Here is a 16,609-nt window from a genome sequence, read left to right on the forward strand (position 1 = left end):
GCCTTCACAGCACATTGTTCTATATTGTTCTACTGTTGGTAGGAGCTTCCCTCCTTACCCTTCCCCCCTCCCACCATCCAGCCATCCCCCACACATCCCCTACCCACCCACCCAGCATTTATGAATATGGGCTCCATGTCATATTCTGTGCTGGATCCTGGGGTACAATGATGAAAAAAGAGGCGGTCTCTAACCCTGAGAAGCTCACCATTTAGGGAAGGAGACAGAGAGGTGTCTGAGTAGTGGTTACTAGTCATCAGGTGGTGACTCTAAGGGGACAATCTAAGGTTGAACAGGCAGCTAGAGCATGAGACCTCAAACACCACCCTCAGGAGCATGGGCCTCAACCTTCAGTTGGCAGGAATCTACACACATGGTTTGAACAGGAAAATGAGAGATCTGATGCACATTTTGAACGAAGCACTTTGGCGTCCAGTGCCTTGTTGTCCTGTTTTGACTGCAGCTTGGAGAAGCTAATGAAGAAAAACACAGGATGGGGAATCCAAAGGGGGATGGCATGAACATTTTTTAGGGGATGACCACATGCCAGCCCCTCTGCCAGGCACAACGTACATGATGTAATTCAATCCTATCTACTTCTGTTTGAATTCCATCTCTACTCAGCTGGGACCATAAACAAACCACTGGCTTTTCTAAGACTCACTTTCCTCACCTGTAAGTGGGGATGACATGAAGTCCTACTCTTTGCAGGGTACCTTTGAGGGCCCTTGAGAAAAGCAGAAAGACTGTGTGAACCTGAAGATCGTGGCAAATATGAGCTCATCTGCACTAACTTCTCTGGCACTTATGATCCCCACCATTCCTTGGGCAGCTGCCATGTGCCATTTTTGTTAAATTTGAGATGTCCACCTATGGGACCACGAGCTGCCCGTCCAGAGCAGGTGGTCTACAGACGCCTGTTGAGCCCAGGGTGGGGCGGGGCAGCTGACACCCCTCCTGATTTCTTCTTACCTTCATCAGTTCTTGCAGTTTGGGGTCGCTGCGGGAGTTTGGGTCCACCATTGTTCGCACTTCATTCTCCTCTTTAAAAGGAAAAGGCAGTCAGTGGGGGTGGCTCCACCGGAAGGCATCAGGCTAACCCAGAGAACAAGAGACCCAGTTACCCAGCATGGTGTCCTCTGGGTCCAGCTCGAAGGGGATCGGGCTGAGAGGCAGGTTGATGGCGTTCATGCCTTCCTCCTGAAGCTCTGATACTGCAAGAAGACAGGCAGAGTCACACTGCAGCCCACTGGTGACGGGGAGGCGCGCTGTTACAAATGTGTTTGGGATGGACATTAATACAGCCACTAAGGTTAGCTTATAGCTGTTACTCAGCCTGCAACAGATTCCCTGCCTCTCCTCACGAACAGGACCAAGTAGTCCCCTTCAGGTCACCTCTTCCGGCGATCACCTCACTCCCTTTCCTCGGGGAAACAGGCTTCTGTCTGCTCCCAGACACGATCTCAGGATAACCGCAAGTGAGGTGGGCACTCACATCTTTCTGAGGTCTCTGCCTGTCACCTCCTGCCTGCCCCTCCTTCCAGGGCTTTCTATCTGGTGCACAGTGGGTGCCCGGTAACTCTTTGGGGGAACAAGGTCACCAAGTCAAGGCCACATTTATGTTGTAAGCCATTTCCACCCTTGGTGCAACCCTCCTTTGGCTTCTCTCCTTATTTGGCTTCCCTGAGTATTTTTCTGATTATCCTACCTTCTCTTTTCCCTCCACCCCACCCAGCCGCTGCTCCAGAACACCTCAGTCTGGCCTCTTTCTGGGCTCTGGTCCTGTCCCTCAGCTCTAATGAGTAGGGGCCCTGGGGGCCAGGCATCTCTGTGCTTAGGCCCATTTCCTCAGCTGAATGTCAAGAGTTCGACTGGGTGGATGGCCAGTGAGTCCTTTTCAGTTTTCAAATCCTAGAAATCTATTCCACTTTCCTCAAGGAAAACAAAAAGAGGTCAATGGCCACTCAAGCCTTCCAGCCTGCTCCCCGCCATACGCACCCCCCCCCCATGAAGCCTCAGGGAAAAACAAATCCCTACCACAAAACCACTGTGTGATGGGCATTCGATGAGCACTGACCTTGGATCACCCCCCCACCCCTAAAATCAGTGACTGAAATCTCCTCACCTCTATTCACTTCCAGTTTGGAGAATTACTTTTCACCAATTAAGCACAGAAAGGCCATTTGCTCTGAAGGCACTGGTCACCAAAGGGCTCTCAAAGAGCTAATATGGCAGCAGCGATCAGCCTTAATAAAAGCAATGTCCCATCTTTCCATTTGATTTTTTTTTTTTTTTATGGAATCTGGCCTCCCTGACTGCCAGCATAGAGTTGCAAGAACTCTTAAGCACAAGGCAGTCACTTACAAAGAGTTCTTTCATATTAGCAAACTCACTGATGTTTGCAGTTGGGACTGGGGACGAGATTGCCTAACAAAGAGAGTGAAACATACTCTACCCTAAAGAGACACAACTTGCATTATGAAGCTGGTATTTAGTCCCGTTGCTGTGGGCTCTTGACATTCATATGGGATATCAGCCAGTCACAGTCTTGAATCTGCAAATTCACAGACACCCACCACTCTATATAATTCCCCTCATAAAACATAACTGAAAAACATAAGCCACACCTTCAAGGCTAAAATGATCCTGATAAGCCTAGGATCACGTTTGCTTTCCAGTGAAAAACAATGGACTCCTGCAGTTCCGTGAGACTCTTACAATTTCTTCTGATATTCCTCCTAAGACTGGCAGTTCGCTTTCTTTTCCAGGCTGTTTCTCACAAAGAAGCAAGATTTCCACCACTGAACAAGCATTACTGTGCAAGCACTGGGCAGTGGAAGTCAAGTCACGCTTAAATGGTGGTGCGAGGCTGGGTGTACTGGCTGGTGAAGACACTAGCTCCCGCCCAGGACCTTCTCTACCTACGGCCCCACCCCCCAAGTCCCCCCTCCCCCCAGGTCTGCACTGTCAGTACAGTAGCTACCAGACACATGTGGCTATTCACATTTAAATGAATTAAAAATTCGGTCTCTTAGTTGTACCAGTCACACTGCAAGTGCTCAGTGGCCCACACGTGGCTACTGGCTAACATGCTGGACACCACAAATGTAATGATGTCCATCATTACAGGAAACTCAGTCGGATGGTGGTGTCCTAGTTGACCCTATATCTCCAAATGCTGATGACGTCCACATCTAAATCTCCAGACAAGGCCTCACCCTGAACTCCAGGCTTACCCGATGTCTCCTCTTTGGTCTATTAATAGAGATCTCAAATGTATACATCCACAACAGAATGACTGTCTACACCCTCACCCCCACCCCTACCATAACAACACTGAAACAAGACCATCATTCCCCTGTTCTTCTCTTCTTCAGTCAATGGCATCACCATTTATACAATGGTTCAAGCCAAAATCCAAAAAATCATCCTTAACTTCCCCTTCCTCATGTCTTGCATCTGATACATTGGCAAGTCTTGTGGGCTCCACCTCTAGACCAGGATCCAATGCCAACCACTTCTCACCATCTCCAGCACCCCATCCTGGTTCAGACCACCAGTATCTTTCACCTGGACAACCAGAACCACCTTCTAACTGGTCTACTGCTTTCTGATGCATTTTCCCCACTCCCGTCTACTTCCCACAGCACAGTCAGAATGATGTATAAGGATGTAAATAGCATCATACAATCTTCTGCTTTAAGCACTCCTGTGGCTTCCCATCATACTCAGAATAAAGCTCCAACTCCTTACTAATACCCACAAGGCCCTCTGATGAAGCCCCCTGCTCCCTCTCATGTTTTATTTTCTGCAGAGCACTCATCACAGTCTGAAATAATAATCATCCATGTCTGCTGTCTGCTTCCCCCCACCCCCCACCAGAAAATAAACTGTGAGAAGGCTGGTACTTTTTCTCTTTTGTTCACTATTAGATCCTCAAAGAGGAGCCAGAGTGCCTACATTCAAATCCATGATCTACTAGCTCCGTGACCTTGGGCAAGTTCATTAACTTCTTATACTTCAGTTTCCCCATCTGCAAAATGGGAGTGATAATATTACCCACCTCCTAGGGTTGTTGAGAAGGTTAAAAGAGTTAATATATGTCAAGCACTTGGAAGAGTGCCTGGTACTTGGTAAGAATTGTGTAAATACATTATGTGGGGGCACCGGAGTGGCTTAGTCAGTTGAGCGTCTGAATCACGATTTCTGCTCAGGTCATGATCTCAGGGTCGTGAGATGGAGCCGCGCGTGGGGGCTCTGCGCTCAGGGGGGAGTCTGCTTCTCTCTCTTTCTACCCCTCTGCCCCTCCCCCTGCTCACATGCACACGCTCTCTCTAAAATAAATAATCTTTAAAAAATTAAAAAAAAAACTACTTGTTGAGTAAATGAATAACCCAAACTGTTAAGACCACCATTTGTACAGGTTATGAATTGAGCCAGAATTTGCCAGAGCAGTGTAGAGAATGCAAAGAAGGATTCTAGCTTGTTCTCAGGGAAAAAAAAAAAAACGTGTGCACATGTGTGTGCATATATGTGTGCTTATATTTTGTAAGGAGAGAAAAGCCGCATCTGTTCCAAGACTGTTGTACAGCCTGAGCTAATGTGTGAATATAGAGATATTTACACCTCCAAAATGGGACTAGAAATGTAATATTTGCAGCAAGGACTCCTAAAGGTGGGTCTGAACAGGATCTTTTTTATGTGTACATCATCGTTAAAATGTTTTCAGATGAAAATATCCCCAGTCAGGAACACTCCCCTCTGCCCTGCCTCTTTAATTCACTCACAGAGACATAACAAACCCTAGAAGAAAGGCTGAGATATGTTTGCAATTGGAAATGTTGTTTTTTTTTTTTCAGGAAATGATTTGGTACAGGAACATCATTCCCATCCCATTAACTGCTGACTCTGAGCCAACTGTTTGTAAAAGTGAATATGCAAACTGCCCGGTTCAGGCCTAGCCCCCGCCCCATGGGGCCACATTAGTGGCCACTTTCCCAAAACAGCCCGCTTGCTTTGGAGACTTCATTTCTATTAAACCCAAGCAGGACCCAGCAGAAGCCCCTCGCCAATCCCTGTACTCTGAAAGAGAAAAGAGCTGCAATTGAATTTTCTCGGCACAGAATAGGAATATGATGTTTATCCCTTGAACCTCCTCTAACAATCTGAAACTAGGGCTGAATGTGCAGCCCTTGGTGTCTCGCGGCGCCATTAGTCATAACTTAATAAACAGATTAAATGCCCAGCTGAAGGTCGAGCTCGAGAAAGCAGGGTGATTGCCTCAACTCCTGCCTGAAGTGCTCGCCGTCAGAGAGGGGGCTTTGGCTTTTCCGGGAAAGGCAGGCTGACTCTGGGTCCAGTGGTGCTGCAGAAAAAGTATACGAATGGGCTTTGGAGTTTAGAAGAGCTGGATTTGAATCCTCCTTCTATTTTTAGGTGGGACCTTACATAAGCAGTCTAACCTCCCTGAAATTCAGTATAGAACAATTCTCTATAAAATAATGTTGTAGCTGACACTGCTGGTCTCCTTGCTAATATTTATCTTACTCTTTTTCCCTGCTGAGAGAACCCTCATTTTATTCCAGGGTACACTTCCCCTCCTAAGTTCCAGGGGAGATCCTGACTGGTTTAGGCTAATCACGATAATCTTAATTCCCTTGGTAGTGACTGACTCCAAGCATTGCCATGTGATACAACCAGTTGTGAGAAAACTTCTAGAAGCTTCTAACAATAGTTTTCCTCCATTTTAAAGAGAGGCCCAACGAAGAGAAGGTATTTTTCTCCTTCTCATCATTATTATATCAGGATGCTATGACTGGATTTGCTGAAGCCATTTTGTGAGCTAGCCCAAATCCAAAGAAGAAACTAATACGCTAAGATTGGCAGAGAAGAAAGAAAGGGGTTCTTGTTGATACTGTTAAGCCACCATCCCTGGAGCCACTCTAGCTTTGTGTGTCTTGTTATAAGAGATATATAATAAGCTCCCTTATTGTTTAAGCCAGTAGAGTTGGCATTTTCTGGGGCTTGGAGCTCAAACTCCCTAATTAATACACAGGACACCAGGATTATAAAGTTGATAGATGAATAGCATAGGTCTACAATGAATGGTAATTTTCCTTTCCTTTTTTCCATGAGAAACAGAAGAGCTGCAGGCATCTCTTATACTTCAGAATAATACAGGGATTCAAAGAATACCACAGAGAAAACAACTATGGAGAGAAGAATGGACAGAGGTTTCCAAAATTACAAAAGGGTCCATTTATGCAAAGCCAGTAATTTCATTCGTTCAACCAGTAAACATTACTAGGCACCTCTTCTGAAGCAGACCTTGTGCCGGCATTGGGAATATAGGCCTGGGAATTTGACAGGGATCTGCCTTAATCTGCTCACAGATGGTGGGAGGGGCAGACACACAAACAACATGCAGGATGCTGCACAGAGAGGTGAGAGCCACGTGACTACAGGGCTGTGGGAGCTCAGGCAGAATGAGGGGAGCTCTGGATGGAAGACTGGGGAGTATTCCCCCCTAGAAAGGGGGAATTTGAGTTGGACTTTGAAAAATAGAAATTTTCATTTAACACAGGTACCCACAAAAGGCACATCTTGTGTAAAAAAAAATCAAGGTGTGTAAAAACCGGGCAGGTGTTGAGAGTGGTGATTATGCCTGAGCACTGGGAATGGGGGAACGGAGGGGGGGCACAGAGGGGAAGAGAGGGGAAGGAACAGAGGAGCAAATAGGTAGGTGAGGCCCAGAGTGTCGGGGGTCATGAATTCCTCTGTTCCCCAGCATTCCCTGTACCGTGCTCCCTGTGTCTACAGACAAAACAGCAACCTAAACAAACCAAACATACCAAGGAAGCAAAAGAATAGCTAGGATGTTTGTTCTTTCTCCTTCAGTGCAAGTGGGCACCAGTGAGATATTTGGGCTGCTCTAGATCCTTCTCGGGACTCTGATGATTGATCTCTGGTCCTTCTGAAAGCTCCAAAAGCTCCCTTAATTCCTAAACGGGTCAAGGGCCCCCCACAGACGTTCTTGGCAGCAAGACAACTAACTCGATAATGGTCTGGTCAGCAAGCCCCAACAATTTTTGTCTATGTGAAAAATCAACCTGAAAGAACATCAGTCAAAAAACTATAGTTAACGTCATACTTAATGGTGAGAAAATGAATGCTTTCCCCCTAAGACTGGGAACAAGGCAAAGATGTCTCCTCTCACCATGCCTATTCAAAATCATATTGAAAATTCTAGTTAGTACCACAACACAAGAAAAGGAAATAAAAGGTATAGAAATTGGAAGCAGGGCGCCTGGGTGGCTCAGTTGGTTAAGCGTCTGCCTTAGGCTCAGGGCATGATCCTGGAGTCCCAGGATGGATGGAGCCCCAGGTCAGGCTCCCTGCTTGGTGGGGAGTCTGTTTCTCCCTCTGCCCCTTACCCTGCTTGTGTTCTCTCTCTCTCCCTCACTCTCTCTCTCTCAAATAAATGAATAAAATCTAAAAAAAAAAATTGGGAGCGAGGAAACAGAACTATCTTTGCAGATGACACGGCTATCTATGTAGATCCCAACTAATTGACCAAAACAAACAGAACAAAAAACTCCAAACTCCTAGAACTAGTAAGCAATTATAGCAAGGTTGCAGATACAAGGTAAATAAATGTACAAGTCAATTTGCCTTCCTTTATGCCAGCAATGAATGATTGGAATTTGAAATTAGAAATACAATATTATTTACAGTAGCACCAAAGATGCAATACTTAGGTATAAATCTAACAAAACATGTATAGAATCGATATGCAGAAAATGATAAAACTCCTATATAAGAAATCAAAGATTTAGGTAAGTGAAGAGACATTCAGTATTCATGAATTACAAGACTTGATATTGTTAAGATGTCAATTCTTCCCAACTTCCTCTATAGATTAAATGCAATCCCACTCAAAATCACAGCAAGTTATTTTGTAGTTATCAACAAACTGATTCTCAAGTTTACACAGAGGGACAAAAGACTCAGAGTAGCCGAAACAATGTTGAAGAAAAATGACCAAAGTTGGAGGACTGACACTACAAACTTTAAGACTTACTATAAAGCTACAGTAATCAATATAGTGTGGCATTGGTGGAAGAGTGGACACACTGATCACTGGGACAGAATAGAGAACCCAGAAATAGATCCACACAAGCACATTCAACTGATCTTTGACAAGAGCGAAGGCAATTCAATACAGAACGGATAGTCTTATCAACATATGGTATGAGAACAACTGGACATCTACATGTAAAAAATGAATCTAGACACAAACCATACACTTTCTGCAAAATTTAACTCAAAATGATCACAGGCCACAGAATAAAACACAACACTATAAACTTTCTAGAAAAAAATATAAGAGAAAACCCAGGTTATGCAGGGTTTGGCAGTAACTTTTAACACAAAGGACAATCCACAAAAGAAATTGATAAGCTGGATTTCATTAAAATTTCTACTCTGCAAAAGGTATTATTAAGAGAATGAAAAACCAAGCCATAGACTGAGAGAAAATATTTGTAAAACATATGTTGGATAAAAGACTTATACGCAAAACATCCAAAAAACTTTAAAAATGGAATAAGAAAACAAACCAACTACAAAATGGGCAGATCTAAACAGACATGTCACCAAAGAAGGTGTACAAATGGCAAAAAAGAATACGAAAAGAGGTTCAACATCGTTTGCCATTAGGGAATGACAAAACAATGAGATACCACCCCATTTGTTAGCATGGTTAAAATCCCCAAAACTTGACAACACCAAATGCTGACAAGGATGTGAAGCCACAAGAACTCTCATTCACTGATGGTGGGAATGCAAAATGATACAGCCATCATGGAAGACCACGTGATAGTTTCTTACAAAGCTATAGTTTTACCATATAATTCAGCAATTGTGTTCCTAGTATTCACTTGATTTGAAAACATACATTCACACAACATCCTGCATGTGAATGTTTACAGCAGTTTTATTCATAATTGCCAAAAACTTGAAGCAACCAAGATATACATGAGTAGGCAAATGGATCAATTGTGGTATATCCATATATGGTGAAATATTATTTGGTGATTTTTAAAAATGAGCAGAAAGCCACGAAGAGACATGGAAGAACTTTAAATGTATAATTCCTAAGTTGAAGAGGCTAGTCTGAAAAGGTGACTCATGTATGATTCCACTATATGACGTTCACAAAGGTAAGACTAAAACAGTAAAAAGATCAGTGGTTGTCAGGGGTTTGAAGGAAGGTTTGAACAGATAAGTACTGAACATGTTTAAGAAGGTGAAACTACTCTGTGTGATACTGTAATGGTATATACATGATTTCATGCATTTACCAAGCCCACAGAATTTTATAGCACTGGGAGTAAACCTCCATGTAAGCAAATTAAAAAAAATCATTTAGGGGGTTGGCGGCTCCAAGGGTGGGATGCAGACTGTGATAATTGAACCTAACAGAATTGCAAATGTACGAGACAATCTCACTGGAAGGGGTGAGGGGGATGGTGCTGACTTGAGTATTGTTGGAAATGAGTGGTGTCTATGAAACCCAAGTCAAAAGGAACCGCACATAAGCATGGACTCTAGTTGATAAAGTTATTTGCTATGGGGGTGCAGGTCCACAATTCTGATGCTGCTATACAAGCACACTGGAATTGAACAATTAAGTAAACGGTTGGTGGATGGTCAAAGCCAGGTTTCTCACTATGGGAGTGGGAGGTTACAGACAAGCCCAGGAAAAGGCTAGGATGTTCTATGTGGTAATGGATTAGAGGTGGAGATATCAGTAAGCACTCATGTTTAGCTTAATATAGATACAGATGATTACAAATGGAAATACTGTGAGGTGCGAGGGCAGCTGACCCTGAACAACACAGGTTTGAACTGCATGGCTCCACTTTATCGCATTTTGTTTTTGAGTGGACAGCAAAAGCCACAAGGCATTTATTTACAAGTGCTCACCCCAGTCCCTGCCAAATCAAAGGCAAAGCTGGTAAAGAGGTTGCGTACCTTCTGCCCTCTGAATAGCTGGAGAGCTGCCCCCGCCCCCCCCCCCCGCCAAGGCTGTCAGAAGTCCCTAGGGGCCCTAGACCTGGGCAGGGCTACAGGTCACCCATATGCCACCAGAATGGTCGGGTCCAGCACCCAGGGCTGGCCAGCAGGAGGCTGAGCTGAAGTGGAAGAACGTATCTAGAGGCCAGAGGCGGCACTGTGCTCAGAGCCCCATGCCCGTGGTACCCCTGCACTGAATTGTTCAGGCTCCAGGGAGGCACCAGGATGGCCACAGACCTTGGACCCTCTTGGGCTGGGTAGGGACCCCTCTTCCACGGCAGCACCCCAGCCCCTCGGCCTCCTGGGGGCTGGGGTACTCACTGGTAGCCACAGCTGCCCATGGCCCCAGGCCAGTGGTACACCTCCAGACATGTGGAGCGGCTGTACTGTGCCTCCAGGCTGTTGTCACACCCACAGGTGTGCCTGGTGGCTGCCACTGCTGAGCTGAAGCCACTAGGCTGCAGAACATCACCATCTTGGGGCACCAGGTCTACTACCACCTCCCCCGTCCCTGTCCCAGCCCAGCGAGCCTATATGTGGATTTTTTTTCAATAAATATACCTAGAGTACTGCAAATGTATGTTCTCTTCCTTATGATTTTCTTTTTTTTTTAAAGATTTTATTTATTTATATATTTGACCGAGAGACACAGCAAGAGAGGGAACACAAGCAGGGGGAGTGGGAGAGGGAGAAGCAGGCTTCCCACTGAGCAGGGAGCCCGATGCGGGGCTCGATCCCAGGACCCTGGGATCATGACGTGAGCTGAAGGCAGACGCTTAACAACTGAGCCACCCAGGCGCCCCTTCCTTATGATTTTCTTAATAACATTTTCTATTCTCTATGTTACTTTACTGTAAGAATACAGTATATAATACATAGAACATAGACTATGCGTTAGTTGACCGTTTATGTTATTGTGAAGTCTTCCATCCAACAGTAGGCTATCAGTAGTTAAGTTTTGGGGAGGTCAAGAGTTATACAGAGATTTTCCTAATTGTGAGGCAGTCAATGCCCTTAACCCCCTGCATTGTTCAAGAGTCAACTGTACATACATGGGTTAGTTTCTTACTCTATTAGCTGAGAAGTCCTAAAAGTAATGACATTCCAGTAGCAATGAACACACCTGGCACCAGATCTTGGTTTCTAGTGATTCTCCAATAAAAGGAACCAGAGCTTGTTGTAAAGATGGCTGATTCTAGGACTGGAAAGGGAATCTGCAAGATGAGTCTGGAACCAGAAAGGAAAGAAGCTAGAACAATCTGAGCAGCAAAATAAATAAAGTAATATTGGATTATAACCCAAAGCACAAAATAAATATCCATGAGTCCACAATGATATAAATGACTAGATTAATTAATAAATGGGGAAAAGAAATCTCCTTTGTAGAATTCCAAATAATTTACATAGCTCCTGTGTCCTCAGAGAAGGAAAGCATAACCCTTTACCCCTTAAATGTGGGCCTTCCTTCCAAACAGTACAATAGGGAAAGGAGGAAAAGAGTAACTTTACAGTGTAGAAACCTGACAAACACTAGCTAAGCCAGGTGATCAAGGTCAACATCACAGTCATAACTCATGGCATTTGAGGTGATGTGGTGAAAATAGCATTTACTTCTGTGCTCTTCCTTTCCAAACCCATGAGCCCAGGAGAAAAAACATCAGACAGACTTCAATAGATGGGCATCCTAAAATATGCTTGATTAGTACTCCCTCAAAACTGTCAAGGTCATCAAAAACAAGTCTGAGAAACAGTCACAACCAAGAGGAGCCTAAGGAAGCACGACGACTAAATGTACTGTGGTGTCCTGGATGGGATCCTGGACCAACAAAGGACATTAGATAAAAACTAAAGAAATCTGAATAAATTATATACTTTGGTTAATAATAATATATCAATTCTGGTTCATGAATTTTAAATGTACCCTACTAATGTAAGATGTTAATAAGAGGGGAAACTGGGTGTAGGTTATGGGGGAATTCTTTGTACTACCTTTGTAATTTTTCTGTACATGTAAAATTACTGTAAAAATAATCTATTAAAAAATCAACCCGAATTTGCAATTTTTTCAACCAAACATAGTGTTCACTGGGGGGAAATCCATGATTTTATGGGATACATAGGTTTCCTTCATCACCAAGGAGATGGTGGTAATTTATCCAATAGTAGCTGAGCCCTACAGAAGCATCTGTAAGCACAAAGCACAAAGACCACTTCAAAGTCCTACAAGTGCAAGATGGACTCATTCCCAAGTGGGAACTGAAGTTTCCAAGAAGAAAGGACATAGTTTATGTGTTTATTTCCAGGGCTGAGAAGACGATCTTCCTCATAACTTAAGGATGCCTCGCAAGGCCATTTCTGCTTTCCCACTTGTACAACCGTCACTGAAAGTACACTGGTCTCTTTAATGATTTTAATGATTTTCTCTGGAACTGCTCTGGAAAGTATGTGTTTATCTAGGGTCCCTAATGGGGGTTTTCATACCATGGGCCTTTGTATTATTTTACTATTGCTGTGGTAACAAATGACAAAAACTGGGTGGCTTGAAACAACATAGACTTATCCTTAGAGTTCTATAGGTTGTACGTCCAACATGGGTCTCTCTGGGCTAAAATCAAGGTGTTGGGAGGGCTGCGTTCCTTTCTGGAGGCCCTAAGGGAGAGTCTGTTTTCTTGCCCTTTCCAGCTTCCAGAGGCCACTTGTATCCCGTGGCTTGTGGCCCCCTTCCTCCATTTTCAAAGCTGGAAATGGGGGGCTAGGGGCCACAACCTTCTCACATTGCATTACGGAGCTGCTGCTTCTGCTTCCCTCTTCCACTTTTAAGTACCTTGTGATTACACCACGCCCATCTGGACAATCCGGGGACAATCTCTCTATTTGAGGGTTGACTAGCAACCAAAATTCCACCTGCAACCTTAATTTCCCCTTGCCATGTAGGATAACATATTCACAGATTCCAGAGATTGGGCTATGGTCATCTTTGGGGGGGACCATTATTCTGCCTACAACAGCTTTCTTGGTTAAGGGGACAAGTTCTGTTCTTAATACTCATCCTTGGGTACGACATATGGGTTCACTTTTCCTTTATGTGAGATTGCCAAAAGAAAATGCAAAATTCGAAACCTTTCCATCCCAGCCCTTAAACTGGAGGAGTTTTATTACTTTTAACTAAAAGGATACTTGTTTCAGCAGCCATAATATAAAGCATCAGAAAAACATGGGAGTCAGCCCGTGGTGGCCTCAGCAGACTGTCAGGGTCTCAACACACTCCCCTCTACTTGACAGAACGATTTAGTCACCAGGGTCTGAAATCCGGCCCTTGGAGCATAGCCAAAAAAAGGAACTTAGAGGCTGGTGTTGTGATGGGGGCTGACAGGGAGATCTATAGTCTTTACGAGTCTTAGTCTTAGAGTTTCCACCAGAGTCTTTGTTTTGGTCAGTTTTATAGTCTCTGCAGAATTGGAAGGCTGCCAAGCAAATGGCCCCTGGACATTTATTCATTCTTCAGCCCAACACGTGATTCAGCCGCCCTCCAATTACTAGTAGACAAGGAGGGAGATGGATGCACCATTGGCTGGCTTTGGGCAGTCAAAGCAATCTCAACTGAAACATTGGTGGAGGTCTCAAGTAAGTCATGGGAATTTAAACACTGAACAGGCACAGAGGGTCCTGGGGAACAATACATCATTGTTCTTTGTCTTTTGCCATGCTATGTCCTGTTGTCTCTTTATATTGAGAACCAGAACCATTTCCTTGGTCTTAAAGGAGACCTACTCCTACTTAAGCAGAAGGTGGTGTGGATGTGCCAGCCTGGGAGTTGATAAGCTCTAAGCTGTGGTGCATGTGTGTACTCCTGTGTGCATCCATACACCTAAACCCCTACAACAGCCTTCAGGAGACCACAGAACTTGATCTGGCATATTGCCTAATTACATGCAAAGTATGGGTACAATGAGCAACCCAGGACAGCCAGGGTAGAACCAGCATGCCTACTAGCTCTTTCCTTCCTAAACACATATGGGCACCTCTGGTGCCAGGCACTGGGCCAGGGGCTATGGATACAAAGATAAACAATTACTTCCCTTCTAGGGTCAGTAGGTTCCTGAAGGGCAGTTACCTTTAGGGGTCTGTAGAGCCCAGTGCAGGACCAGGCACACAAGAAGCATTCAGTAAGTGCTGGGAGGATACTTTATTTGGGGGCAGGAGGGGAAAGACACATACACAAACTGCAATGCAATATGAGTAAGGGCCCCCATGTGGTTCTGAACCAAGTCCTGAGGGCAGAGTGTCCTTCCAGAGTGGAGGGAGCAACAGAGGAGTGTGTGGGAGATGGAGGGGCCACGGGAGGGCAGGAGAGCCCCAGGACGTATTTCGGCCTCTGGGCCTCACTTGCTTCCCTCTTTGTGCACCACCTGAGTGAAGTTTCCTTTCCTCATTTCAATTCTCTGTGGCTCTTGGACCTTCATGTTGGTATCTTTTTTATTTATGAATCCTGAACAGCCAGTCGTTTGTTTTTGCAGTGGCTCAGTGCTGCTTAACAAGCACCACATCAACTACTGGTCCACTTGAATTCCCAAGTGGTGGCCTCCATGGAAACGAGCTCTGGGTGTGGCCGGCGAGTGAACATGGCATTGCTGTGTCCTGACTGGCTCAGTTCTCTGGTGGGCTAATTCTGGATTTGTCTACAGGTCAGTCAGTCAGGGGTTTATCCTGAAGGAGCACGGTGTGTGGGGACTCTCTCTCAAATGAACAATACTGATGACTCTCTCTCAAATGAATAATAACAATGACCACTGCCCTTCCTTTGTACCAGGCATGGAAACATGGCACTTTTTTTTTTAAACACATATTAATGTATTTAATCTCCGCAACCATCCAATGAGTAGGTACTGTTATTATCCCCATTATACAGATGAGGAAAATGAGACCCAGGGAAGGTGTGTAACCTGACCAAGGCCACACAGCTAGAAAGCGGAACTCAGGGGTCTCGGGCTAGCTGGCTGCAGAGTTCACATCCCTAACACTACACTATAGGTTGTCCCACTTTTATGTAATGGCATGCATGCATGCATGCATGCATTCATTCATTCATTCATTCATTCATTTATTTATTTAATTAATTAATTTATTTATTTAATGAAAACACATGGTCACTTCTGCAATTCCACGTAAAGCTAGGAGAAAGTTTCATGGCAGATCATCTTGAATATACTAAGCCCTACAGGTTGTCTGGTCATCTTACAGAGGAGGCTCAGGCTCTGTGAAAACAGATTAGAAAGGAGGTGATAAATGAGCAGTATTTTTCTTTTGTTTTAAATAATGGGTTGATTTATTTCTGACTATAAAAGAAAAACAGGCTCATTGAAGGAACTTTGCAAATATGAAACGAAGAGAGAAAATAATCCTACTGTTTAGAGATAAACCCTGTTAACACATTATATTTTGTTACCAGGTTTTCTATGTTTCTCACACACACACACAGCACATGGCTCGATAGCCTTCTATCACAGAATCTCATTATCTTCCCATATGCTGTCAAAAATATCACTTTAAACAGTGTTCTCAATTTCTATTGAAGGGCCACACATGTATTACTTAACCATTCCATAACTGTTGGACATTTAGGTGCTTTCCAATCGTGGGGGGAGCTGGCTGAGTGGGAAAGGGTGAGTCATTCCCCAGCTATGAAGGGTGAGTGGGCCTCCAGCGGCGGGACCAGCCAGTGCAGAATGTGGTGCCTGTGGGGAACTAGGTGCGTGGCCCATGTGAGTCAGGCCACAAGCTATTCTCTCTCTTTCATGGGTAAGGAAGCTCAAGTTCAGAGTTTCAGAGACTTGCCTGAAAAGTTTCCTAGAAAATGCTTCGAACAGCTAGTCATCCTCTTTCCCCTGTGTCTTGGTTTGGAGTCTCCTGAAAGCAGGAAGGAACCCCAGAGAAGGGGTGAGGGGCAAGGGGAATGACATAGAGACAGGGGAATGAAGGGCGCATATGTTCCTGAGCTGCTTACCCGTGGGAACGGAGCCCCATCCCCTGTGTGGGCTCTCTGAGGAACCTGTAGGCTGTCTCCAGGAGACCTCCTCCGTAGTTGAGGTTCCCCAGTTGAGGGTGCTAGCTTTCCACACCTCAGGCTGTGCTGGCTGCTGGCTGAGGGGCTTCAGAAGCCACAGCCCTGAGACGGAAAAGTGGACGTGCCAGGTCATGGTGGGGTCTGCTGTGTGCACCAGTCATTACAGCCGGGCTGAAACAAGAGGTGGCCTTAGAGCTCACGGTCACGTACACCCAGAATCTCAGTGGGCCAAGGGCCAGCACAGGTGTGGCTCTAGGTGACGGGGGGAGCACCAGGAGGGAGGAGGGAGGGCTTCATGAAGACAGTGGTGCCAGACCCTTTTGTGGACAGACCTCTGTTCTTCTTTCCATATCACTTCCCAGCATTTGTAACCACACATCCATGTGCATATCTGTAGAACACCTGGCTCGCCCATTCTCTTGAGTGCTTTGAGAGGACGGGGGGCCTTGCCCACCACTGTGCTGCCAG

The 16,609-nt window shown here is 45.0% G+C and overlaps 1 protein-coding gene across 1 annotated transcript in view; it reads right to left on the reverse strand.

Annotated features, from left to right (window-relative positions):
- Positions 1-16,609, reverse strand: part of PARVA (parvin alpha) — a 167,147-nt gene that overhangs the window by 67,370 nt on the left and 83,168 nt on the right. The window contains exons 2-3 of the mRNA XM_025848533.2: positions 1,125-1,214; positions 973-1,043 (exon numbers count right to left, since the gene is read on the reverse strand). Of these exons, the coding sequence (XP_025704318.2) occupies positions 973-1,043; positions 1,125-1,214 (161 nt within the window). The remainder of the gene's footprint in view (positions 1-972; positions 1,044-1,124; positions 1,215-16,609) is intronic.

Source organism: Callorhinus ursinus, unplaced genomic scaffold (assembly GCF_003265705.2).
Source record: "Callorhinus ursinus isolate GAN/ISIS: 27379988/994484 unplaced genomic scaffold, GSC_fseal_2.0 scaffold49, whole genome shotgun sequence".
Classification (NCBI taxonomy): Eukaryota; Metazoa; Chordata; class Mammalia; order Carnivora; family Otariidae; genus Callorhinus; species Callorhinus ursinus.